This window comes from Symsagittifera roscoffensis, chromosome 10 (assembly GCF_963678635.1).
Source record: "Symsagittifera roscoffensis chromosome 10, txSymRosc1.1, whole genome shotgun sequence".
Lineage (NCBI taxonomy): Eukaryota > Metazoa > Xenacoelomorpha > Acoela > Convolutidae > Symsagittifera > Symsagittifera roscoffensis.
The window spans coordinates 17,500,140-17,525,711 of NC_087071.1; the positions used below are offsets into that span (position 1 = coordinate 17,500,140).

The 25,572-nt window shown below is 34.8% G+C and overlaps 2 protein-coding genes across 3 annotated transcripts in view; one reads left to right on the plus strand and one right to left on the minus strand.

The window, feature by feature from the left end:
* LOC134855200 (equilibrative nucleobase transporter 1-like) overlaps window positions 1-25,146 on the minus strand; it is a 42,366-nt gene extending 17,220 nt beyond the window's left edge. Inside the window, exons 1-12 of one of the 2 annotated variants that reach the window (XM_063871646.1) lie at window positions 25,037-25,145; window positions 24,576-24,742; window positions 20,804-20,863; window positions 20,428-20,608; window positions 15,876-15,922; window positions 15,728-15,804; window positions 15,158-15,375; window positions 12,592-12,768; window positions 8,428-8,618; window positions 5,170-5,334; window positions 923-1,027; window positions 286-478 (exon numbers count right to left, since the gene is read on the minus strand). In XM_063871646.1, coding sequence (XP_063727716.1) covers window positions 286-478; window positions 923-1,027; window positions 5,170-5,334; window positions 8,428-8,618; window positions 12,592-12,768; window positions 15,158-15,375; window positions 15,728-15,804; window positions 15,876-15,922; window positions 20,428-20,608; window positions 20,804-20,863; window positions 24,576-24,714 — 1,553 coding nt within the window. In that variant the 5' untranslated portion in view covers window positions 24,715-24,742; window positions 25,037-25,145. Of the gene's footprint in view, window positions 1-285; window positions 479-922; window positions 1,028-5,169; window positions 5,335-8,427; window positions 8,619-12,591; window positions 12,769-15,157; window positions 15,376-15,727; window positions 15,805-15,875; window positions 15,923-20,427; window positions 20,609-20,803; window positions 20,864-24,575 lie in introns of both variants that reach the window. The other variant, XM_063871644.1, reaches the window with a different exon arrangement.
* Window positions 3,611-4,868, plus strand: LOC134855563 (E3 ubiquitin-protein ligase TRIM32-like). Its single transcript, XM_063872104.1, has one exon. The coding sequence runs from the start codon at window positions 3,754-3,756 to the stop codon at window positions 4,801-4,803; it is 1,050 nt and encodes a 349-aa protein (XP_063728174.1). The 5' UTR covers window positions 3,611-3,753; the 3' UTR covers window positions 4,804-4,868.
* Window positions 25,147-25,572: the final 426 nt, after the last annotated feature.

The window sequence follows — 25,572 nt, forward strand, 5'->3', positions numbered from 1 at the left end:
TTGCGCGGATCTCAAATTTGTATTCTTTAATGGTTCACTTATGTTTGAATATCTTGATTTCTAAAACAGTACAATGTACTCCGATTTTTGACCCGTATTATTCAAAACTGTCCAAATAAATTGCGTCCACGTAAAACTTCATCCATGGAAGAATTGAGAAAACTTTTTAGCTCATGAAAGAGGTGAAATCTTAAGAAATAGAAGATCTGTCTGATGGCCTTATTATCTCTCCTCAAATTACTTAATTCAAAATGCTCCCTGAAAAAAAATTATTATTAAACTAACACTAGAAGGAAATACGCGCCCCCTAAAGTGTAGAGGAAGCCTCGCATAGTAGCCATGAGCACGGTAGATACATACAGTACGGGCATCCACAATCCCCCCAACAGCAGGGAACCCTGGAATACGAGGGCCAGGATAGAGGTCAAGAAAAGAGGGAACACCACGTACTCCATTTCCTCCTCGCGAGTGAACATTTCTGAAAAAAAAACTTTTTGAGGTCAATGTTTTGAATGGGTTCGAATAATCCTAATTTTCATTTGAAAACGTGAAACACTAATTGCGATAGAAAACTAAATAGTTTTTCTAAATTAAATTTGTTTGAAGACACTGTCATTCATGTATTGAAATCTTTTGGAAACATTTTTATCAGCTGTTATATTTCAGCCGGTTTGGATGTCGAGAGCTGATTTTAAGATTGCTTGATACGTAAGTGAACATTTTTAAGCATACGCCTGTAATAACCACCGAACCCTGTTGATAAAGCTTTTGAAACTTACTTGGTGCAACTTGTTCGTATAAAATTTAGGACGGTGGATCTAAACTTAGTAAGACAGGCTAATCCATGAGTCGCGTCGCGACTTGACAATTAGGCCATCATTTCAAACAGGATGGTTAGTGGTTTGTAGAGCCATATACTAACTGTCGTCTTTTCTGTGTCTGTCCATGACTAGTCCAGCTATAGGACACCAGAGAAAACCAGTGAGCAGGGCATACTGGAACGCAGATGTGTATTTCTCCACGTGTTCTAAATCACATATGAAACATAAGCTAAAATATGAAAGTCAGTGAAAAGTCCAGATGGACTGTTACTTAGGGCAGCCCTAATCTCTTCTACTATTCCCCCTTTTGCAAAATGGGGGAAATTATAGCTCTTTTCCAGTCCCCCCCTTTCAAAATACCGAGTTTTATGTTTGTTTTACGTGTTATTACGGCTAACTGCGTGATGTTACGCTGTAAAGTATGAAGATCAAATCTGTTCACAGTTGTCGATTTGTTCACCACGCCAAATTTCATTGCATTTTGACAACGTTAAATAGACTTTTCAAAATTGAATTTGAAAGGGGGGAACTGGAAAAGAGCCAAAATTATTACTAGGTACAAAATTTGTTTATTTCTAACCGTTGAATTTATTCATTATACGGATGCCGTTTTGTTATTAGGTACCATGGGGGGAAAGCTCAAAAGATCCGGCAGCACAAAAACTAAGAATCAAAGTCAAAAAAGATTTTACGATTCCAAAGGCTGAATTATATCCGACTTTTTTTATTATCTTACATCTGATTTCTATTTTATCCCCCCCTGGTACCTAGTAGCCCGGATGATTAAAAGTCGCTATTTTAGATTTTTTCTTATAAGAGTCTTACAACTTCTGAAAAACTTAGGCTCTAAGAATGTAAGAAAATAAGGATTATTTCTTATTAGAACGTTGTAGGACAAAAATTTTTACCTACAAAACTTACTCAAACTTTTCAGCATGTTGGTTTTATATTATTTTTCAAACAATTTAAAAGTTCTATGCTGTTGTAGAGTACGTACAATAACGAAATTCTTAGGTCACACAACTCGTTTCGCTACATGAGGTTGCTGCAAAGTTACTAGGGTTAGTGTTTTTGCTGATAACTAGCAGTTTCATCTCAATATATGCCTCAAACCAGGGGCGGATTTAGGGGGAGGGGTGGACGCCCCCTCTCTCTCAGGGATTTCACCCCCTGCCGACACCCCAAAGGGGCTCTTTTTCGTTTTCCCCCCACCTCACTCAAACATTAATTTTTTGGTCTAACGAGTGGTTTTACAAGGTTAATTATGAAGACCAAATATGTTTGTCGTGGCCTAATCAGTCTGCATGTCAAATTTCATGCAATGTGAACAGTAACTTCAAATATGAAAACTTGCAGGTGGGGGGGGGGGGCGGAAGGAAAAAGAGCCACAAAGGGTCCCCCCTTTGTACTATTTTGAAAATCAATTTTTGGTGACAGACCCTAAAACTTTTCTAGAGGCGCCTTCGCAGGGGAAGCGCGGGGTAATTTTGAGGGGGGAGCGCGCGCCAAAAAAAAAACGCAACTTTTGGTCAACATTTTCCAAGAAGTGCCTAAAAACGCCTTTTTTGGCCTGGTTTTTCAACATTTTGCCTGTGGCGCAGAAAGTTTTGCCAAAACAGGGAATTTTTAGTGCTTTGGTAGAGCTCAAAAAATCAAATTGGTCGACCTAAAAAAAAGTTTTTTTTTGAAAATGTGCCCCTGCCTCAAACCCACATACATTACATTACGACCGCAGCTAGATTACAAGATTCATTAAAGTTAATTTTTTTTTGTCTCCAAAGTAATTTCGTACCGCTAATTACGTATAATTAGGAGATTTTTTCAAAAAAAAATTTGTGTTTCGAATTTTTTTGTTCAAATTGCATTCATTATAAGCACTATGTAAATTTTTATACGTCCATTTCCATAATTGGTTGAAACCACAAACAAACAATAATACTTATGCATAGTGAAGTTATGCTGCAGTGGAATCCGCAGCTGTAAGTGGTATCCGCAAACTGTGAGCGGAATCTGCAATTTGTAAGCAAAATCCGCAAATTGTCTAGGAAATCCGCAAAATATAGGCGGAAACCACATTAAGTTGCTGTATCTGCTTGCAATTATGGAATTTGGATCAGATAGCCAGATTTACTCGTTGCGAAATCCGCGACAAAACTCACGTGCCGTTAAATTTTACATTCCAGATTTTGGTGAGCGCAATCCCATCAAATTTTTAAAATGGAATCCACTTACATCTACTAATGAGTGTAAAAAGTTGTATATTGTTAACTAACATACAGACCCCAAATTGTGCGCCTATCCAGTGCACTGTTTGGCCTCGTAATGCTTATAAAGAAGTTCTAAGATAGGGAAATTTTTTGTAGAATGGTCTTGCCGGTATGCACTGCCACCCCTTTATAGAAATAATTCAACGATTAAGACTCTGTGGTTTTTGCACGTAGTATATTGTGTCTCCCTTCTATCTTTCTGCAAAAGTGGGTTGTTAATTAAACCTTTTTTCTTGCGTTTTTTTTTCAAAGCAAAGTTTTTATTGCGACTGGAAGTGCTTCAAAAATTAAAACATCAAATGGATCTTACTAAGGTGACAAACACTATGCTTTCGTTTTTTTTATGGTTGTAGTCCATGGTTAAGCTGAGTAATGAGAAAAGAAGATCAAATATGATTTAAACGCTATCTTGGAATGATGAAATGTCGCCAGAATGAAAGAACTAGCTTGAGTAAATTTAATATTTATAAATTGTTAATAACATGGTTTTATTCAGTTGTTTATTACACGTTGTTTATTACCTCTCTTCAACTGCTCACTACATAGCTTTCTTAGTTTTGTTGGTTTCTGATTTTGTTGGTTTCTGATTTTCTGAAATACTCATTTTTGTAAAAGAAGACTGCTGAAAACAGAAAGAAACTTGTTGGCTTCTGATTGTGCAAACTATGACAACAGCTAGCATTTCCGAGTTCCTCAAATGCCCAATTTGTACGGAAACTCTTGTCGATCCTCGGACGCTACCTTGTGGTCACTCATATTGTGGACCTCCTAGAAAATGTCTGGACTACATCAAACTCGAAAGTGACCCCGCCTCGAAATGCGCAGTGTGCAGCAAAGTTTTCCAAGTGAAAGTAAGTGATTTAAACCCACTTTATGGAATTCGGGAAGCAATCGAAGCCTTCTCTCTTGACAACAAGGTCGTTGAAAGAGGACAACCGTGCACTCATGCTGAATTAGAATTTAAAATGTGGTGTAGAGATTGCAGCGTAGCTTTATGTGTCCCCTGTGTTGATGCGTATCATTCCAGCCATTATTTGAATAGCTATAAAGCGGTTTTAAAAGAGCAAGCAGAAAAGATTCTTCCCGAATTAGAAGGTCTAGATTTGCAACTGTATCAAATTTCGAATGAAATTAAGCAGTTGCAATTAAGACAAGAAGAAGTAGAAAAACGAGCTAAGTATAAAACAACTGTCAGACAAATTGCCGCCGGAAACACTGTAAGCCAAAGTCCAGAGTTATTGGCTTTTCTAAATTCAAAACTCACAGATGTTCGACAACACTGGGTTGATAATTTTGAGCGGAAGTCTTTCGAGTTTATATTAGCATTTAAAAATGTACCCTTGCAATTCGCAAATTTGAAAGAAGAATATTCTTTGGATTATCATGTTCGAGATTTCCAATTCCGCATTAACATCGACATAAGGAAATATGATGACAAAGAATGGCTTAGCGCATATCTGAAGGTACTCCCTATTATACCAAATGAAGAACCCTGGAAACTTAAGCTCGAATACAGAATCACTATTCTGAACACAAACGTGGCTAAAAATGTTGTTCATGGATATTTCCCGGATGTGTTTGGAAATGGCGCTTCCTCTTGTGGTTGGAAGAAATTCATACTATACAAGTATATTATTAGTGATCAGAGTGGATTCATTTTTGAGCCTACCACAATAGCTGTCAAAACTGAGATCAAAGATCTCACGCTGCTTTGATTCCAATGACGACTAATGAACCAAAATAAGTGGTCTCTGACATATCATTATTTAAACACAACTGAATTATATCCGAAAGAAAGTCTCAGTTTATTTTGTTATGAAAATCAAAAGACCCATTAATACTGTAATTTTTAAAAATATGTCAGAAAAGCTTCAATTATCAGTTTATCTTGTCGATACCTATTTTGATGGAATTAAAGACTCTATTAATTTGTAAATACTTTGGGAGATTTCATTTCAATCCATCACAACCCCTATTTTCAAATAATAACAAGAATGTACATTTTCCGAATTACAATTAACAAGAACATTATTTTGCCATGTCAAGGATAAAACATTATACATCAAGGATAAAACTCTCACCATCATAGTATAAGGAGTAGTGTTGGTTCTGTGCTGTGAGGTGTTTGACCCAGAAGTAGTATGTGCCAATGTAGAAGTTGCAGATGAAGGAGAGAGACAGGAACCACACCACTTGGAAGATGAAAGTGCTGCTGCAGAAAATACTCGATAGACGGGGACAGGGTTCTGTACACAAACAACACGCATAAACATGGGGATTAAAACGTTATGCTGAAGTTTTTCTTGGAATAATCTTCAATTTTATTCAAAAAATTTTAGAGACAAACGCAAATAACCGTAAAACGGGTTTTTTTTCTCAACTCATCAAAACATTTGTTTAAAACATTTAGATCAAAATAAGTAAACTGTTGTTAGAGTTTAACACTATTTGAAACAAAAACACACCTACAAATCTATTCAAGAAAAAGATTTTGAGAAGCCGAAATGAACTTAAGGCTACGGTAATTTTTGATAAACTTTTTAAATAATAAATTGGATACGTTTTCGACAGAAAAAAAACATGTTGACAACAGAGGTAACAAACACTCACTTATTTGCACTTAAATTAGGCACGTCTGAGGCAAATAACGCGGTAAGCATTCTAACCTCAAAGTTTGAGCAATTTTAAAGTTTTTCGAGACCCACTTTGTCTGAACTACTCAATTTTGTCCTGATCACTCTCAAAGAGTTAAAAATAACGGTGGGTCTTTTTTATATTACAGATTTTTTTTTCACGTAGGTGTTTTTTACATGACTCAGAATCTCAGCATAATTGATTTTTTGTGTTTAAAGTAGGTGGATCAAAAGTATCAGTTGAAAGCTCTGCTCAAATGGTCAGTAGAAGGAACAATCACAGGAAAAACAAATCATTTTTTCCCCTTTTTTTCGCTATAAAAATAGTCCATTTTAAAATAACTTAATTCCATTACCCCATTTTCGCTAGAAAATTAAACCGAAAAGAACAAAGTTAGGTTGTTTATCTGTAATGTCCCTCTATTTCAGAAATAAGTCCATCAAATACAAAATTCTGCTCAATTAAACCTAGATTTTTGTTTTGAATTCCAAAAAAAATTAACATAAAGTTAGTGCTTGCGGTAAGTTTTTTTTTCTGCGATCATTTTATACACAACTATAAATAGATGAACTTGAGATTACTTTGATTAGTATAACTCAGACTAGGATAATCAACGCGTTAGGTACTTTTTCCTTATCAATGCATAGGCGTTAAATCAAATCATCACAATTTGAACTGAGGCAAGCAACTTGCTCTTATTTGCATGCTACCAGACGCAAAACATTTCATAACATCTAATTAACGTAATATGTGAGAATTAAATTCAGAGATGAAAGATTCACCTTGATACGAGCAGCCCTACATCAAGGCCATCCCTGTTATTGCAGAATACCTTATTTCGGCTTCAGCTTATATTCCAAATTTTTGTTCTGAATTTTGAAGTAGAGCTGAAGTTTTGTCTTCGGGTTCGTTTTTAAACCATTGGAGATTTGCAAATTAAGGAATAAAACAATTCTTGCGAAATTTCTTTTTCCTAATGTCACAGTAAGTAAATAAATTGGCTTAAAATGCATTCTACCAAAAAAAAATTGCAAGCAAATTGATCCAAGGGCTGTGCAAAATTTATCATTTATCTTTTCAGAATTGTTATTTTCACAATGACAAAAAAAACAATTATTCAGCCAGTTTTATAAAAAACAAGTTTTGTAATTTTCAAAAACTCTCGTGTGATTTCCTCAATTTCTGATGGCATGGCTTGTTTTAATCAAGAAATTTTGTTTTCCTGAGCTCAAATTTAGGAAGATCTTTTGCGAAAAATTGTGGGAGTTTAAGGATTTACCAATTTACTCAGTTTGGGACTATTAATGAGTTAAATATTTTTTTCGTTCTACTTAAGAGTGAGCTGGGATTTTGTCCGTCTTTGTAATTGCTTAAAGTTGAAATTAGGCCTAGTACTTAGTCTAAATTATACTGTGAGCGAATGATTTCAAACAAAATTCATCAAATTTTTAAAGGGAACATGAATCATTAGAGCTTAGAGGGCAGTCGGATCAATCAAGGCTCCTCCCTGATACGAGCAGTCTTGTTATGTGTGCCAAATTTTTTAGGACTTTGAAAATTTTTATCCTGTTCAATATGCTACTTTTCCAAATTTTAGACCGGGGCTATAGCTATTTTAAATTTCTAGCCGTGTGTAACAAAATTGAACACAGTCATAAAAAATAACAGTTGTCAAAAATAGTTAGTGGGAATGTTTTTTGTTCGAACGGTTCGAAAGGGTTCTTGTAATGAAAAAACAAAGAAAATAGTTCGTAGATGAAGCTCTGAGAAAAAACATCTGCAGAAAGGGCTTCATATCAATAATTTTAATCAAATTGAGCATATAGAAAAACCAGATTGCTCACGTCAGGATTTTATTTCTATTTTGCCGAAATCATCACCTCACTAGCTATATAAATTACAGTATGATGCCTCTAGCATATAATAAAGTATTAAGCAGAACAAATAGCATACCTCAATTCAGTTTAGAGCAATTTTCAAGAGGGTTAAATTGTCACTTACACTTGAATAACCCGAAAAAAATCGCGCATTTTTTATTCCCAAATTGACCTAATTGACAATCTTTGAACCCTCATAATTTACAAAGATAAATCACATATAGCACTTTTTTTATTTCAGCGCAGGACAAAAAAAAGTTTTCGACTGATATATAAAAAACCCTTTCGTCAGAAATTACTAGTTAAAAAGTCAAAATTTGTCTGAAAAAAAAACTAATCACAGGCTAATTATCTTTCTAAGCTGAGCTCAGGACAACAAAAATTTTTGAATGCTAGAAAATACCGGCAAAAATTGCTAGCTAAGTAGTAAAAATTGGTCTGGAGAAAAAACCACTTGAGCATAAATATTCCGTCACTTTCGCAACAAAAACGAAGAAATTTAATAGAAAGGAATCAGCTGCAGGAAAATGAAAGTCATAAAAGGATGTGCCTGATGAAAACTCCGTGCAAAACACTTGTAAACAAAATGTCAGTGACGATTAGAAATTTTAAAATAAAACTTAATAAAACTATTAAATTAAAATAAAACTTAAAATTTTAAAAATTATGTGATTTGCAATAACCTGATTTCAAAAGTAAAATTTCAATAATTCCCGGCAAAAAAATTGAAACAAGGACGCAAAAAAAGTTTTAATTGAAGAAAAAAATTGAAAAAAATTGAATCATTGTAACTTAAAAAAGTGTTATTTCCTGTCTAAGAGAAACGACCTGCGTTAAGATTTGCATTAATGGATCCATTTGATAAGCCAGCGGGTCTATTTTCCCTCAGTGCCAGTTGAAGATTAACATTACTGGCAGATGCCCTTCCGAAATTGTCAGTCTGTATTGCAATAGTACCATTGGCGTTGACATCGTCTGCGTATGATTTGAATCTGGGGTCTTCTGTTACCAGCATCATGCTAAAAAAATGCTACCATCATGTTACCAGCAAAATGCTTTATAGATGATTTCAACCTGTTGCAAAATAAGGATATTAGATGCGATTTGGATGAAGGTTTTGGAATTTTTTGGCGTTTTTTAAGTCAGGCAACTTGCATTTTGGCGCGTTCTTTACACTTATTTGAGTAATCCTATCTTAGATCAAAGCAAGAAGCTTGTTGCCTGAAAGCTTTTTCTTTTTTTGCTTTTTTTTGGCAGCGCTCGGATTATCACTTTGCTCGACCCAGAGAAACTTAACTATTTTTCTTGAAAATGTTATTCCGAAAAAGTGTCAGTTATTTCGATTTGCAATAATCCTTTCCCTTTTCGCTAGTAAAACTATATGGAACGGTTTAAACTAACCAGAGAGAAGTATCGTCCATTAGGCTTTGTTTAAGTTTTTCCAGTATTTAATATTTAATCCAGTATTGCAATTATCAATCTCTTGCCAAAAACAACCGCAGAAAAGCCATGTTTACATCACAGGTGCCAAAGTACGCTGGCGAAATAAACGCCTCAGGATGAAATCCACCAGGACAAAATCAACAGATAAAATCCTCCCGGACTAAATCCTCCATATGACTAAACTCCTTTGTACGAATTCCCACGGTATTTGTGTAAAATCCCTCATGGACAATTGAACAATAAAGCGACTTTAAATTTAAAAAAAAATGATGAAAAACAATAAACAGAAAACAAATTGATAGATGGCCCTGAAGTAAACGTTTTCCACATGTTAGTATCGAATCCCGATTGTCGTTTGGTCAGGTTTCGCGTTTTTTCTGCCTAGAAAATGTCCTCAAAAAATTATTGATGTCGGCAACTTGGCTTTTTCGAAGATTTGCTTGCACTATGTTTCTACACGAAAAAGGGGCAAAATTAAGTTTTACCAACAAGTTTGGTGTTTTTTGTGCCTACCAGGTATACTCAAATTAGCATAAGATGCCGTCAAAAGTTTGGCAACTTTTGAGAAATTGATTGTACCAAGATTCTACGGGTTGGGCAACAGCGATATCAGCTTTAAAGCGTACAGCTATACTGAATTCCTTGTCCTCTCGACACTGGACGGCGAAAGCAAAGTTGACCATCTTCCTACAAACGGCTTGAGAGAAAAGAAAAAAAGGACTTGTGAGTTTAGTGTCCGAACACCAAGTATTGCCTACCGCGTCCAGAAATGTCAAGTATTTTAACAAAAAAAATTTCGTCCACGTTTTGCATGTATTTAACAAGCAGCTACCAATCGAATCCTGTTGGAATTGGTGGCTGACTTCAGTTTTTGTGTCAGACTCTTCGGATTCTTCTTTTGAGTTGAGGCACTACAGACATCTTTTAGGAGCATTATAATCCGGTTTTTACAAGAGTCCATGTAGGTCGCTGCGTTTGCATTGATCTGTTCATTGATGGTATACGTTTCTGTGACAGTTTTTGTGTGGCGAAGACTTGGAAATTCGCCCTTTGATGTCATATGCTGGCTTTGCATTGTCGTTGTGATCGCAGGAGTTCGCATTTTTTATGGATAGAAATTACTAATTTTTTTTTTCTTATAACAATCGTAGTTGTTGTGAAGCGCTTTCTAGCCCCTCCCTTTTGTTACACAATACAACTTTGATTTCGTTTTTTTTTCTAATTTTAAGTGTTATGAGCAAGTCATTAGTTGTAAAATGGACGTGTTAAGCAAACTGAATAAATTTTTGCGTCAAAAAGCAATAGTTTAACTGCTAATGGGGGATTAATTTACCACGGCGCAAACCGATATCGCACTTGTTGAGCTAAACGATTTACTGGGTCTTTATGTGTTGTTAGTTTTGGAAATAAGTTGTTCAACAGACCGCTCTGTACATTGTTCAAAAAGTCAAATCTGGATTCGAAATCACGCTGAAGGGACCAAAATCATTGTTCAAGCCTTCAATAGGTATACTGAGGCCGGCTTTTTATTCAATATACTTTCGAAGTTTTAACTCACTATTTTTGTCAAAGGCGGATTATTGCATTCCAATGTGAATTGAGGCAATTTTTTGGTCCTCCTCTCAGGATACGGGGCGCCCTTGTTGTTAAAATTTGCGTTTGAGTGGAGATAATATGAGAAAAAACGCATGAAATTTTTTTTTTCGAATTTTGGCTCTTTTTACTTACGCTTCCCCCACCTCACGCGAGCATCAATTATGTGGTGTCACGATTCGTTTTACAAGGTTGATTATAAAAATCAAATATAGTTTGTTTTGTTTTAATTAGTCTGTATGTCATTATTCATAACAATCGGGAAATGTGAACAAAATTTCACTTTTGGGGTGAATAAGAGAAAAAGAGCTGAGTTTTTTTAAAATCAGTTTTCTGCCGAACATTTTTTTTTGATTGACTTAAATGTGCACTCGGATCGGTTATGGTTTTGCTCTTGAAATACGAGCAGTATTGAATTTAAGATGCTGGAAGCGTAACGCAATTTTTAATACATGCAAGAAATTAGAATGTGGAGGAATAAATTGTAGGCAAACATGAAACGAAAACACTTTTTTTCTGTCTTTCGGTTTTTCAGTTTATTTGTTAACCATAAAAAAACTCAAATGGTTTTTTTTTCGATTCGTTTGTCTTACCAATTGTGCCACGTGGCTTGATTTTTTTTTGCAATCAAAATTACTCCTTTAGAAGTCGACTGAAAATAAAAATTGATGAAAAAATTCAAATTACAAGGTAAAACTGTGTTTTTTGGGAAATGTGAGCGGAATCTCAACATGGACGCTTCCTTTGATCTTCTTTTGTTCTTTCATTTTTTTTTGTTCCGACAGAATTTTACCATGTTTAAAAACTTGTCTCTGTAATCCAGTGCACAGTTTGGCCTCGTGATGCACATGAAAAAGGAGATGCATGTTCAGATGTAAGTTAACTCAACAAAAAATCAAAAGGAAAAAAACCAAATCGTTCCACATTTATGTATAAAATTAGATTTCCGCAATAATGAGACAAAAGTGGGGGGATTTTGTCCGAGGGGGATTTCATTCTCCTTTTTAAGACTTTTCATGCTATAAATTGCATAAAATGCGTCAACGTGAACAGGTGAACTAATTTTTACAAAGATTTTTTCATGCAAAATGCCGTGTGAACAATTTTAGAACAGCTTTAGTTTGTAATTTTACAAGGGGTGAGACATGGGCCGATGTAGGATTTTCTCGAGGGGGGGGGGCGGATTTTCAAACGTTTCTCAAAATTTTGTCAACCTTTTTTTTGGTCGACCCTATTGATTTTCCCAGCTCTCCGCAAGCACTTAAAATACCCTGCTTAGGCCAAATTTCCGCGCCGCAGTCAAAATTTTTCAAAAAAAGCCAAAAAAGGCGTTTTAGGCACTTTTTGGAAAATTTTGACCAAAAAATTGGGTTTTTTTCGGCGCGCGCGCTGCCCTCTCAAAATAAATATATATATACTCAACAGAGGCACCTTTACAAATTTTTTAGTGTCCGTCACCAAAAATGGATATCTCAAAATAGTACAAAGGGGGACCTTTTGGGTAGGCAGGGGGTCGAATCCCTGAGATGAAAGAGAGTGTTCGCCCCCCCCCCCCCTGATCCGCCCTTGGAGTGGGAAACTGGAAAAGAGTCGTTGAGGGATTTTGTCCCAGGAAATTTAGCCAAAATATTTTTTTTTTCAAAACATTATCCCAAATTTAAGTTCCTTCTGATGATAATGAGATTGTTTTTATTTGAGCACGCGTTTTTGTTCTAACTGATTTAAAAATACTGGTCCGTGGGCTTTTTCCACTCCTCTCTCATTTTTCAAACCATTTCTTGTCGTTGTAGTTTAATGTGTCATTATGGCTAAATGCGTTGTATTACGAGAAAAATAATTAAATGTTTACTATAATTAGTTACCGTACAAAATTGAATGCGCAATGACAACGCTTATTTAGCTTTTAATGCAATTCTAGTGTTGTGAGGATTTGGTGAAAAAGAGACAAAGTCTGACCTGAAGTTGTAAGACTGTGCTTTGGACAGTGTCGGCACCTGTAAGTTATTCCTGTTTGAGCTACCATGATGTGTATTCCTGTTCTGATTATTGGAATGGGCTCCTCCTGATTTCGATTTGTTCTTCTGTTTCGACCCAGATGACTGTCGGCTCAATTCAGTCACATCCAAAAACTCCCTAAACTTATAATATTTATACAAAAAAACTTCAGTAAAAATCAAATAAAACTGGCAAGGCGCAAAAAACGTGTTTCTATTCTAATAAGGAAACGTGATTACAAACCGTTCAGAAAAATACACTTGGAAAAATAAGACACAAATTTAGAAGAAGCTAAATTTTCAGTTATGCATGCGAAATTTGGTTGCGATGATGATTGAATTAAAGTTCTCGAGTTTCTAGCTAAAATCGCCCGGGTTGACCTCCATAGACCAAAAATGCTAATCATACAATTCCATAAACTAAGTCTATTAAAGAATACTAGTCATACAGGTTTCATACATTTGGCTACAATGGTGTCATCGAATTCGCAAAGAACTTTTTCGTGTTTTGGCATAAGAGTTGTGGTATCTTACTAAATAAAATGACAAATAATTCTCAAAAAAAGGTAGTCATACAATTTCCATATATGGAAATTGTATGACTAGCATTTTTTTAATGCGACAATAAACAAAATTTTAAGTAACTTTGAAAAATGGGTTTGTTTTTTTTTCAACCGCAAATCGAATTTCGTACTCAAAAAAAACTTTTTCCAAAACAAAATACTTTGCATGCAATTTTATTTGTTTGTGTTCATAACGTAGTCCCTGATGCATAACAATTGGATTTTTTTTCCGTTTCTCTGAATAATTTTTGTCAAAAACTCTTAAAGTTCTTTTTTTGTTTGGCTTGTTTATGTAAGCGTTGATCAATATCTGATAATAAGTTTAAATTTAAAAAATAATCATTTTTAAATACTTTTGCAAAAACCTAAAAGTTTGATTCTATCAATATATAATTTGTAGAAGAAAGCTCTTATTCAATTCAAGTAGTTTCCAATGCACTGTAAATGCAAGACAATCAAGTCTTTGATGACTCTTGTTTTTAGTAAACGATGGTTTTTGTCACTTACGAACACTTCGCAAAAACTTTCAAAACAAAAATTAAAAAAAAATCAATTTTTGTTGGTTTATGGGAAAATTCAACTAACTTCCTTTTATGACAACTAACTTCCTTAAATGAAAAATTACTTATCAAAGATTTTTCATGCAAATTTCTGTACATATATAAAAATTGAATGACTAGCATTTTTGGTAAACCCGGGTAATTACTTCGCAAAAAATAATTTTTAAAAACAAAAAAAAACATCCGTTTTCTTGAACAGGGACTCGACCCCTCACCAACCAAAAATGTACCCCCTTGGCATTATTTTAAGACATCCATTTCAGACCAATCAACACAATTTTTGGTCAAAATTTTAAACGTTCTATGGATGAAAATTGATTAAATTTGAGTTTTATTGTAAAAGTCTAGAGAAGTGAAAAATAATTGATTAAAATCAATTGAAAATGGGTTAATTTTCTATGATTTATTAAAGCTTTAAAATCCATTGCTAATCAAATATAATCAATTGTTCTTCACTCTTATAGATCTTGAAAATGAAATTCCCTTATAATCGAACTTTTTCCACTTTAATTTTGATTAGTTCGTTGCTGTTCCAGTAACAGATAATGTTCCACCCATATTAGGCAAGACAAAAAACATGAGTTTCGTTTCTTGATGTTTTTGGATGTTTGTTTACTACATTACGAGGCCGAACTGTGCACTGGATAGGCGCACAATTTTGTGTCTCTGTGTTCCTGGATTCCAGAGACAAGTCTTTAAACGTGTTCCATAATGTAAGTGGATTCTACTTACAAATTTTCAGTGGATTCCGCGTACAAATAGCTGTAACGTAAACTTTGTCGGCACATTGATTTTGTTGCGGATTCCGCAACGAGCGAATATAGGTAGTTGTTTTAGATTCCGCAAATGTAAGCGGATGTAAGTAGAATGTAAGTAGAATCCGCAAATATAAGTAGATTCCACAAATTTATGCTTACAATTTGCGGATTCCGCTTACAGTTTTAGGATTCCGCTTACAATTTGCGGATTCCACTTACAGTTGCGGATTCCGCGACAGCTTAAGTTTTTTAAACACATAAATTATTATTTGTTAATGGATTCAACAAAGTGGTTCCGGATTACACACATTTTATTGCGGAGTCTACAAAGTTGCCTGTTTTTGGAGCAATTTTGAGCAACACAAAGTTTTAGCTATTTGTCTGTGGAATCCAAAACAGCAGAGAAGATCAAAGAAAAATAGCAAAGTTGCAGATTCTGCGACAAATCTGATTTTTGCCTGTTGCTGAATCCGCTTATAAATCACAAAATGCACAGTTTGGCCTCGTAATGAAAGTGTTCAGCCCTTTGATAGACAGCAGCGCAAAATTGAAGTCAAGCTTTAGGAAGTAGTCATTTTTAAAAAAAGTCTGAATTCCTCGAAATTTTCACAATCAACCAAACAACTATCCTAATACACATGACTAACTTGGGGGGTGGCCAGGATATCTTTCCAGCTGGAAGTATCTTCAGGGTATTAATCAACAGAAAGCCACAACTGGCAGCCCACGCGTAGAATATGACCCTGGTTGAGATTCCCCAGTCGAACAGGATATTCACAATGTGGGCAACTGATCCAGAGGAGTCGAAAAATCCGTAGAGGAGAGAAATGACAAGAGAACGGCGTTGGATGAACATGTTGCCAATCTGAACAACGTCATTATACGGTTATAAAAAAACACAAAATAGTTTTAAAAGTATAACAAATTTCTAACTATTACAAATAGTATAAAACTAAAAAGGTCAATTTAATGCATCACAAAAATATCATTCTTTTTTTGGAATCAAGCTTTACCTGCCTCAGAAATTAAGGAAACTTTTACCATAATGCCGAACCTTTTTTATGACATAATGGAGAGTTTTGTCTATTATGTGCCGAAAAATTTCATTTTATTAACTTCTAGTTTTTTGCGCTGTTTATACTCCAAAGGACATTGAACCGAGTAGTGAAAACATTTATGAAAACAAAACGATGAATGAAATCATAATATTTGCTCACGTGGACGTTTGTGATCATGAGTCCATTTCCACAGACAGATACAATCACAGAAGCAGGAAACAGAAGCCAAGGAGTTTCTAGAACAATCTAGAAGATTTTTTTAACCAAACCTTAACAATTAAATTTTTGCAAAATGAGTGAAGTTTACCTGTTGAGCTGAGACCGAATAAGATGTAGCCAAAGGCAAGACATATTCTAAACACCAACCAGAGTTTAAAAAACCAACGAAGATACGCTGACATTTAAACGCGCTTTTTTTCTACTATGCCAACTTTTCAAGGACCACCTTGGACAAATTTCATTTTAAATTTCAACTCAATTGTTCCTATGACCCATATCAAACTATCCAAATTAATTTTTCTGGAAAAAAAACGGATATTTAACTTGAAGGACTCTCACTTCAGTGATTTCAGTTTAATCCGGGTCTGAGAATGGTATTTTTCAACATTTTGTTTTACCGACGGCGCAAGTTCCATCTTCACTAAAGAAAAACTAGATTTTAAAAGTGTCCCACATTGTCCTTAAAACAGGAATTGTAGGGAGTAACATCTTGAGCATGCTAAAATTTTGTCAATTTTTTTTGTGTCAAATCTGCAAAAATTTAGAATAAACAAGGATAGCCGGTTTCTGTGCAAGTAGCACAGAATAGAAAGTTCCAACCATCTCGTAGAAAAAAATAGATTTTTTAAAATTGTTCAGTTTAGTGTTGTTTTCAGTGGGTCGTGTGATTCGAGCGTAAAATAATGAAGTAAACAAGATCAAAAACATTTTTTGGAAAAAAAATGTATAATAGAAAATTAAAATGAAAAAAAAACCACAAAAAAAATTTCTAACACTTTTCACGATAATTTTAAGTTTTTTTAAGAATATCTTTTTGCCAATTAAACGCTAATCAGACCATATAAAAGAATTTTTTTTGTTATCAGAAATAAATTCCATCCAATAAGTCTTACAAAAATAAAGTTCTACATAGCGAGCTCAAAATTAGGATAAATTTCAAACCAGTTTTTCTCGGCAATGAAGCAATCTTTTGAAAGTTTTAGATTTTGTTCTTATCACGACTGAAAGGGCTGCAATATGATATATGACTCGACAAATTCCGATAAAATTTTGTGAAACCTGATTTTGCCTGGAAAAACACTAAAAGACATTCGAATACAAAGTTCCTTCCTATTTTCAGCGGTCGGAACAAAAAGTTCGGGTTTTGGTATGAAAAAAAAATCTGAAACTAGAGTCAAAAGCATCCTGATTGTCCAAAAACATCAATTTTTTTTCAACGCAAAAAAAAAATATTCTCATTTTATTTTAAAAATCAAAAACTAGCTGATCAAAGAAATAGAAAAAAAAATCAAGGAAGCTGCTTTTTTATGATTTCAAGGTAAAAATCAAGATAAAAAACTCGATATCACAAATGTCCTTCTCGCGACAACTGGAGACGCGCAAGAAATGAGAATAAGAAATTAGGACTGATTTCAGGCTATCTCGATTCGAGTTAATTCATTCAATCATATACTAAACGAAAGCGCCGCGGAGCTCCTAAAGTCTTGGCTTGACAAAAGCAAAGTAAACGTGTTCTCATTTGTCTGTATTTCGATGTTTTCATTTAGCTGTGGAAGCAGGAGTAATCCTGATATTACTAGTTCGTGCAAGGCTGATATGGCAATGTTTTAAATTTGCCCAAATCAGTTTGGCTTAGTTTTTTGTAACGTTTGGTCAATATAGTAACTTAAGCTAGAATAAATCTGGGTCGCATTTTTTGATTCAAAAAAACTCAACAACTACAAATTCATTTTTGTCACAGTTTATGAAAAAAGAGCGAGCCTCGAGCTCACAGATTTTCTGGAGTTTGTGATGTTTGAAAAATGAGTTTATGACCTACCGCCAAGTTTATAAGCAAACGTACCAGTTGATTGATCAGTGATTTAAAAAACTTTCGAGGATGTTCAGATACTTAACTCTTCTTACAGAGCGTTGGACTGAAAAACGCTATTTACTTTTGCCCCTAATACCAAAAACATTCCAGTGAGTTGCCAGAACAGAGTGACCCAACAAATGGCCAATTTGGGATAATCAACGCGCAATATTTTGCGTGCTTCTGACGCGTAGGCGGAGATTTACTGTTTTAGATTCGTTCCAATTTATTTTCAGGCTTATTTTTGGTATATTTATCACTTTGCTACATGCAAAGTACATGGTTCTACTCTTTAAATATCGACTAGAAGGATAAATAACTTTTTCCCCTCTTTTTGGAATTTTTTTCATTTTTTAAAGCTAAGGCCGCTCCATAGACCAAAAAAGACACTCGGAAAATTCAGAGCTTCGCCACAAGGAGAGCAAAATTGTTTCAAATATATAATGTTATTTGCTCTTTTTAATATGTTACCAGTATAAAAGCTTTTGATTGATAATACAGGGTGTTTCAAATAAACTGTAATTTTATAAAACGCTATAACTTTTTTTTGAGAAGAGATAAATACACAATTTTTTCTGCACAAGATAGATAAGTGGCGGAGATTTGAATATCTGATAAAATTGTTTTATAAAAGATGCTGAAAGTGTCCGCCGTTTTGAGCAACACAGCTTTGTAATCTTTTCGTCAAATTTCTCAATGACTCTTCGATATTATCGGGCGTTATTGTATTTCGGGCATCTTCTACAGTTTGCATGAGTTCGTCAATACTTCGTGGATTCGCAGCATGAACAATTTTCCCCAGATGACTCCACAGCCAAAAATCCAGGGGATTCAGGTCCGGACTCTGAGGTGGCCAGGGTATAGGGGTTCGTCTACTTATAATTCTGTCGTTGAACTTTGTCCCAAGCCAACTGAGTACGCGTCCCGTGCAGTGACATGTGGCTCCGTCTTGCATAAACCATATGCGCCTCAAGTTTCGTCGTTCTCGAAGGACTGGCCAGAGGTCGTGTTCCAGCATGTTCAGATACGAAAACTGGTTCAGTGTTATTGGTCGTTGATGTTCGTCTACGAACCAAAACGGGCCAAGAACAGCTCCTTGAAGGAAACCCATCCAGCACATCACTTTCTTTTTGCCCTGGTACTTGCACTCCGCGTATTCTCTGGGGTTAAATAAACTCCATCTCCTTTCGTTTTGAGAATTTGGAGAGTTGTCGAGCACCCACCACTTTTCGTCTGAGAAAATCACCCGTGATGTGAAATCTGCCGCTGTTTCAATCTTGCTCAAGCACTAGACACCAAAAGTAAGTCTCAAGCCGAAGTTCGTCTCTTTAATTTGGTGTGTTTTGAGCACTTTGTAGGGCTTCATTTTGGCAGCTCTAGCGACTCTCCAAGTTGTGGTGCGGCTCAACCCCAAATCAGCTGCTGCTTTAGTTATTGAATCTTTAGGATGAAAATCAAAGTGTCTTATAATACTAGCATTCGCTTCATCGGTTCCTGGTAACCCCGTTCCTTTTCGATGCTGCCCTTGAAATTTCGATAACCCGCCTCTTTCTTGGAACCGTTTCCACACTCTGATAAACTGCGTAAGTTGAAGTGTTGATGCAACGCGTGGGGCAATGTAATATTCATTGATATATCTTCTCCGAACTTCAGTTGGGGATTCATAAATTGCAAACAAACAAATGATCCGTTTTTCTTCGTTTACTGTGAAAACCATTTCGTTGTTTTCATTTACGTATGAACAAATAGTTTAAAAATTTTTTTGTTGCGTGGAAGCGTGAGATAGTTGGAAAATCGCGGGTATTCACTATCGAGTTCAATTCATCAACGCATTTTTTGAGTTTTATCAAATCTCCGCCTGTTCTACATAATATCACCGAATTTGAAGTCGAACTGATCAACAGTTATGAAATGAGAAGCTTTTATAACATTACAGTTTATTTGAAACACCCTGTAGTTTGAAGTCAGAACACTAAGAGCTTTGCCCTAAAACGAGCAACCGTAAATTTAGTATGATTTTATTTCATTTTGATGGAAAGATTGATAGTTTATTTTCAAGGATTCACTCATAACAAAAGCAATTTTTTTCCATTCGTCAAGGCTAAATAAATATATTTTGGATTATTCAGCATGCTACATGCAATCAAATCTAATCTTTAAGGCCTCAGCTAAAACAAAAAATTGCAAAAAAAAACATAACGAGGCCAAACTGTGCACAGGATAGGCGCACAATTTTGTGTCTGTGTGTTCCTGGATTCAAGAGACAAGTCTTTAAACATGTTAAAACTTTGCCGAAACAATCAAAGAGAATGAGAGAACAAAATAAAAACAAAGGGAGAGTCTTTTTGGCGGAATCTGCTTCTCAAGGTCATCAAATAAAAATTGCATAGAAAAAGTGCTCAAAATTAGCAGATTGCTCTTGTTAACTAATTCTGTTAAAGTTCAATTTTTCGTAAGTCTCCATAATGACATAAAATAGTCACATGAGTATAATCAAAAACGGTAGATTGCTCTCTTTTAGTAAATCTGTTTATTCGAATATTTCACTTTTATTTTTCTTATAATGAAAAAAAGACATTGCATATATCTTTCATCCAGCTCAAATCAAGATTGCTAGCAGCTGAAAATGTTGAAAATTGAGACGTCTGAAAACAGACATAATTTGTCTATTGACAATCCCCCAGTCTTGAATCTTGTAAGATGATTATATATTTGAATATTAATTTGAATAATAGTGACCAATTCTGGAAGCAGTGTATTGTGATTATTATTAAATTAAAGTACTAACATGAGCACAATTTTGGACCTCCGTGTTCCGTATTCATCAAACAGCCACCCAGTGCCCATAGTGGATGCATTTAAGAAGAACAGAGCCCAGATGAAGACCAGGTTAAACATCCTGTCTTGCTCCTCATCCACATATGTCACAAGAGTTTTGTGGGGGAGGTGAGTTGGGTGGGGTTGGTCGTCTGCAGTGAGTAAATGGGGGTCTTTTTACTTATTCCGCCCAAAACAAAATAGCAGCGCATCAAAAAAATCATTGACAAATTTTTCAAATTTGGTTGTGGCTATGCATGTAATTTCAGCCAATCAGATTTGAGCATCGTCAATCCTCGTTTCCATATTTTGATATTTACGAATTTGGGCGGAATAAGTAAATAGACCCGTTGAATGAGACGAAGATGAGTTGAGAGGATGTTGGGAAATGTAGTTATAGTCGGCATCTAAAAATATAGCCGGTTAATTAATTTATTTTCATGTTGCATATATGTCCCAATTTGATATTAAAAACCAAAGTTGGCTGAGTTTGAAATCAAATTTTTACAAGACTGCTCGTATCAGGGTGAAGCCCTGAATGTTCCGACTGCCTCTTAAGCTCTGTAGACTCTGTTTTTCTTATGTTAAATAATACAAACTCTATGATTTTTATTTGTCTTCTTTTTGTTAAAAAAATACACTTTTAACAAAAAAAGATAAAATCATCAGTTCATTTTTTGGATTCCACTTGAAGAAATTGAACAAGATCACTCTTCTTCCACATCTCTGCAAAGGTTTCTAGAGCTTTTCAAACCTCTTTTTTAACCTTTGTAAGACTATTTTAGCTCAATATGCACCACTGCTGTTTAGTAAAGTAAAGAACTAGGCGTGTATTAAAGTATGTAATAATAGTGGCCTTATTAAAAGATGGTTTTTGTTATTTTTAGGATGACTTTGAACCCATTTCATAACCCAATTGGTTGAGAAAGGATTTTGAACATTTTTATTGACCCACTCTTTGACGTCTTGAAGACTATCAAAATTTTCAAACAAATAGGTACAATGATGCTGAAAAACTTTACAATAAAAGAATAAAAAAGTAAAAACAATAAAACTTTTTCACCAAAAAACATGGTAGAATAAGAAAAAATGTATTGGAAATGCTTTCTTCATTGCTCCCAGAAAAGCATTTAACATCTTAGATGCTCCTACTTTGCAGTTGAGAAATCTTTTATGGTATTAGAGGCAATCGATTAGGCCACATAAGAAGTTATTTATAGATCAGGAGGCAGCTTAAGGATACAGGGCTTTTTGCTGCCTCTTATCGTAATGTACCTCAAATGTCTATGCTTGGGTCGCTTTATTCAAATTCTGTATCAATAATCTGGAGTCATTTAGGTTGAGAACAAACATTTTTTTGCAGATAATAACTCTACTTTTGGTAAACCTGAGCATAGTACATGTGCACATTCAGATTCAAACTATTTACTAGCTGAATGAAAGCAAATCGTTCAAATCTTAATAAAGATAATGCAAGTTTAATAGTTTTTAGTTAAGACTTGGGCGGCTTCGACTTATGTTAAAATTGTTAAAAAGTTAGACTCCTATTTAGATCAGAAAAAGTCTAGTTGCTGTCTAGTTGCTGTGGAAATCTATGGGTGCTCAATTATTACAATTCGTCTTTCAGATCAATCAATAGTTAGCCTGATTAATTAGTGGATGTCCGAAGGAAACCCGATGGGATGCTATTGTAGAAGTTCAAAAGCAAATTGTTTGTAGTTTTTATGCAAGCATTCTGATTCGGAAACTTTTCCGACTCTTCTCGAAAAAAGTGACAAAAATTTTGTGCTCTGGGTGGTTTGTTTTTTTGTTCAAACGAATTTCGACCTTAATACTACCAATTTGACGGAATTTTAAATCAATATATTTTGTGCTATTAGTGCGTAAGCGGAGAAATTAATAGTAATTGTTCCAAAACTGTTCCAAATTGGGTTGAGGTATCTTTTAGGTCTATTTAATATATTGCTTAAACCAGACAAAATCACTGAAGAAAAATATTCTCAAGAATATTTAAAAATAAATATTGAAATTTTTCCATTTTTTCCAAATTTTATCAATTACTTAAATTTGAACTACTCAAAAGTTTTGAAGTTTTTTCAAAAAGTTCTATCGAATATTTTGATTTCAAACTATTCCAGAGAGTTCAAAGAAATTGAAATGCAATCGGATCATTCAGGGGTTTGCCCTTATACGAGCAGTATTGTTGTTTTTGTATTTTGGTATGTTTTAGCTTTTCCTTTTCTTTTTGTTGTCCACGGAAAATCAGGTACCACAATTTATCATCGGTGTGGGTTGAGTGATATATCATAATACAGCCTTTACAGTCGTGAACTGAACCACATTAAATTTCCAAAACTTTTCCCAGTGTCACGAAGAACCGGTTTGAATTTTTGATTTTTGTTTTATTTTGAGCGAACAAATGGCTTATAATACCTTATATAAATTGCTTACAAACCTACAATACCATAGTTTTGATCGTAAATAATCAAAAATATTTGAATAAAATTAATTTTTCCAGCGTTTTCTCTAATCAAAAACTTCAAAAACTTAAAACTGCAAAAAAAAGAACGATTTTTGAGAAATTTCTTTAGTCTTTTTTTTGTTTTTACAGTCGTTTTTATACAATTATTTTTTTTTCAATTTGCTTATCTTATTATGACTATTAAAACAGTTTAATCCATATTTTTAGTTCGACTCTTATTATCAAGCCACGCCGAAAATAACGACACTATTTTAAAAAAACTTTGTTTTTGTATCTTTAAGACTATGGTGGTGATGATGATGATGATGATGATGATGATGATGATGATGATGATGATGATGATGATGATGATGATGATGATTGCGTTCTGGACGGAAGTGAGAGTAGTTGGATTTATGGTGCAGATGAACAGGTGGGCGGTGATGTGGGTGTCTAACTCTGGCAGTCTGAAAACAGGTTGGAGGGTGTTCTTGTGAAGCGATTCTCCTAGGTAGGAACTTAAAAGAGGGGAGTAACTGGTAGTCTTGGACCTCGTTGATGTGGAGCGTCCTGATGATCCGCTTAAATTTGTTCTCTGAGAGCCTTAGGTACTCGTTAGTAGGATCGCCCCCGTCGGAGTCTGCGAGTTCATCGACACATTGCTCTTCAGAGTTTGAGTTTGCTTGACGAGACGGGGCGGATTTTCGTTGACTAGCTGGCTTCTGCTGGGGTGGGTGTTGAGGTGGCGAGAGGTCTGAAACTGCGCGGTCTTAAGGCGCAGGTGGCGTCTCACTGGGAGGATTTTGCACCCCTGGTAGAGGTTTTCAATGTCTTTCATGGGGTGCAACTTCTGCTAGCCCCAGTTGGTCCCGGAGAGCGCTTTGAGGATGTAGACTCGTTTGATGGCTCTTGAGGCCGCGTTAAGGCTGTGTTTAAGACTATGGTCGGAATAATCTGTGCTACTTACATATTAACCAGCTATGTTTGTTGCTTATGTTTGTAAAAGAATAAATATAGGTGGTACAGTACAGCTATTTAATTGAAACTTAAGCATATTATAGGTCTGCTTTGGGCCGTATTAAACTACGAACCATTACGTTAAATTGCTAAAACACCACCTTATCCTATTTCATCTATTTCATAGCATGGAAAGGGCATGTGCCTCTGGATTGAAGCCTATTTACAACAAGCCTATTTATACTATTTATACTATTACCAATTCTTTGATAGAGTTATCATTTTGTAAATCAAAGAACCCTAGTTATGACTGGAACTTAATTGTAAATTTACACAAAAAACTTTGTTCGAGAAATTGTTCCGGGCATTTTATCAGTTCGAAAATTTTTCGTTTAGGATATTAACAATTAACTGGTTTTCAAAAACTAATTTTTTCTCAGGAATTGACTACTCCTAAACTTTCTGTGTCACAAACTTCAGGTCTTACAAAATTACGTTGCAGTTTTTTGAAACCTGAAAATTGAGACACCTGAAAGTGGAGGTGAGATGAATTTAGTAATTGAAAACGGAATAATTTTCATACGTATAGTTTTCATACGCAAAAATTTTGAGAACTGGAAATATTTCCGAACAGTTTCCGAACAAAAAAAAAATCCTGATTTATCTTTTCTTTTTTTTTTGGTAAGTTTAAATGAGTCTACCTGATTTGAAATAGCCCTGCGACTGGAACACGTGGGTAAGCGAGTTCCACCCGAAGATAGTGCCGGCGAACACGAAGCACTCTATGATTGCCAATATCAACGCAACCTTTCTTCTGTAAGACGGAAACTTAATCGCCATAATAGTCAAGGTGTAAATCACTCTTTTACTTGATTAAAACATATATTAACCGATTGATGAAATTTTATGAAAAACATCAAACTTTAAGTTTTTCATAAATGGATTTAAAATTGTCTCGGAACGAGTTTAATTTTATCCATTGATTTTTGTCTGGCTCAGGTAAATACAAAGAAGATGTTTGTATAATGAAGACTATAACGTGTTTAAGGCAACATTGTAGTTAAATCTGACTCATTTGAGATTTATCATACTTTGTAAAATACGGATCACGAGCGAAAACTTTATCAATCGATAGTATATTTGAATTATCAATGGAAAATACTCTGAACAAATCAATTAGGGCGAAAACAGGATGATTTATGTTGCAATGAAACGTGTAATCTTTAGTCTTAGTTTGGTTTCTTCAGATGGTGAAGTTTTACTGTTTCGTGTTGATTCAACGAGGATGACTTTACTTATCTCTAGCCCAGGTTATAAATTCTAATCATAGTTTCTGTTTATGGGATCATCTGACTTTACACTGTTCGAAACAAAACAGTTGAGAAATGAAATGATGATTTAAAATATTTCTTACCATGAGATCAAAATAGCTGAACAAAATTTTAAGGAAACGATTTTTATGTTTTATCTAAAATTAAGTGCAGCGGGTTGATTTTTTTTACATGAAATCAATTTTTCAGAATGAAACAATAATGCTTCCTTGAGCAAATTGAACTGAACTGATATTTATCTGTTGTGCGTTTTTTCAAGAAAGATAATTAATTAAACGTGTGTGTGATTAATTTTTTTAAGCTATATCAGTCATGATTAAATTTATGGGCAGATTTAGGGGAGGAAGGTGTTCGGACCTAACCACCG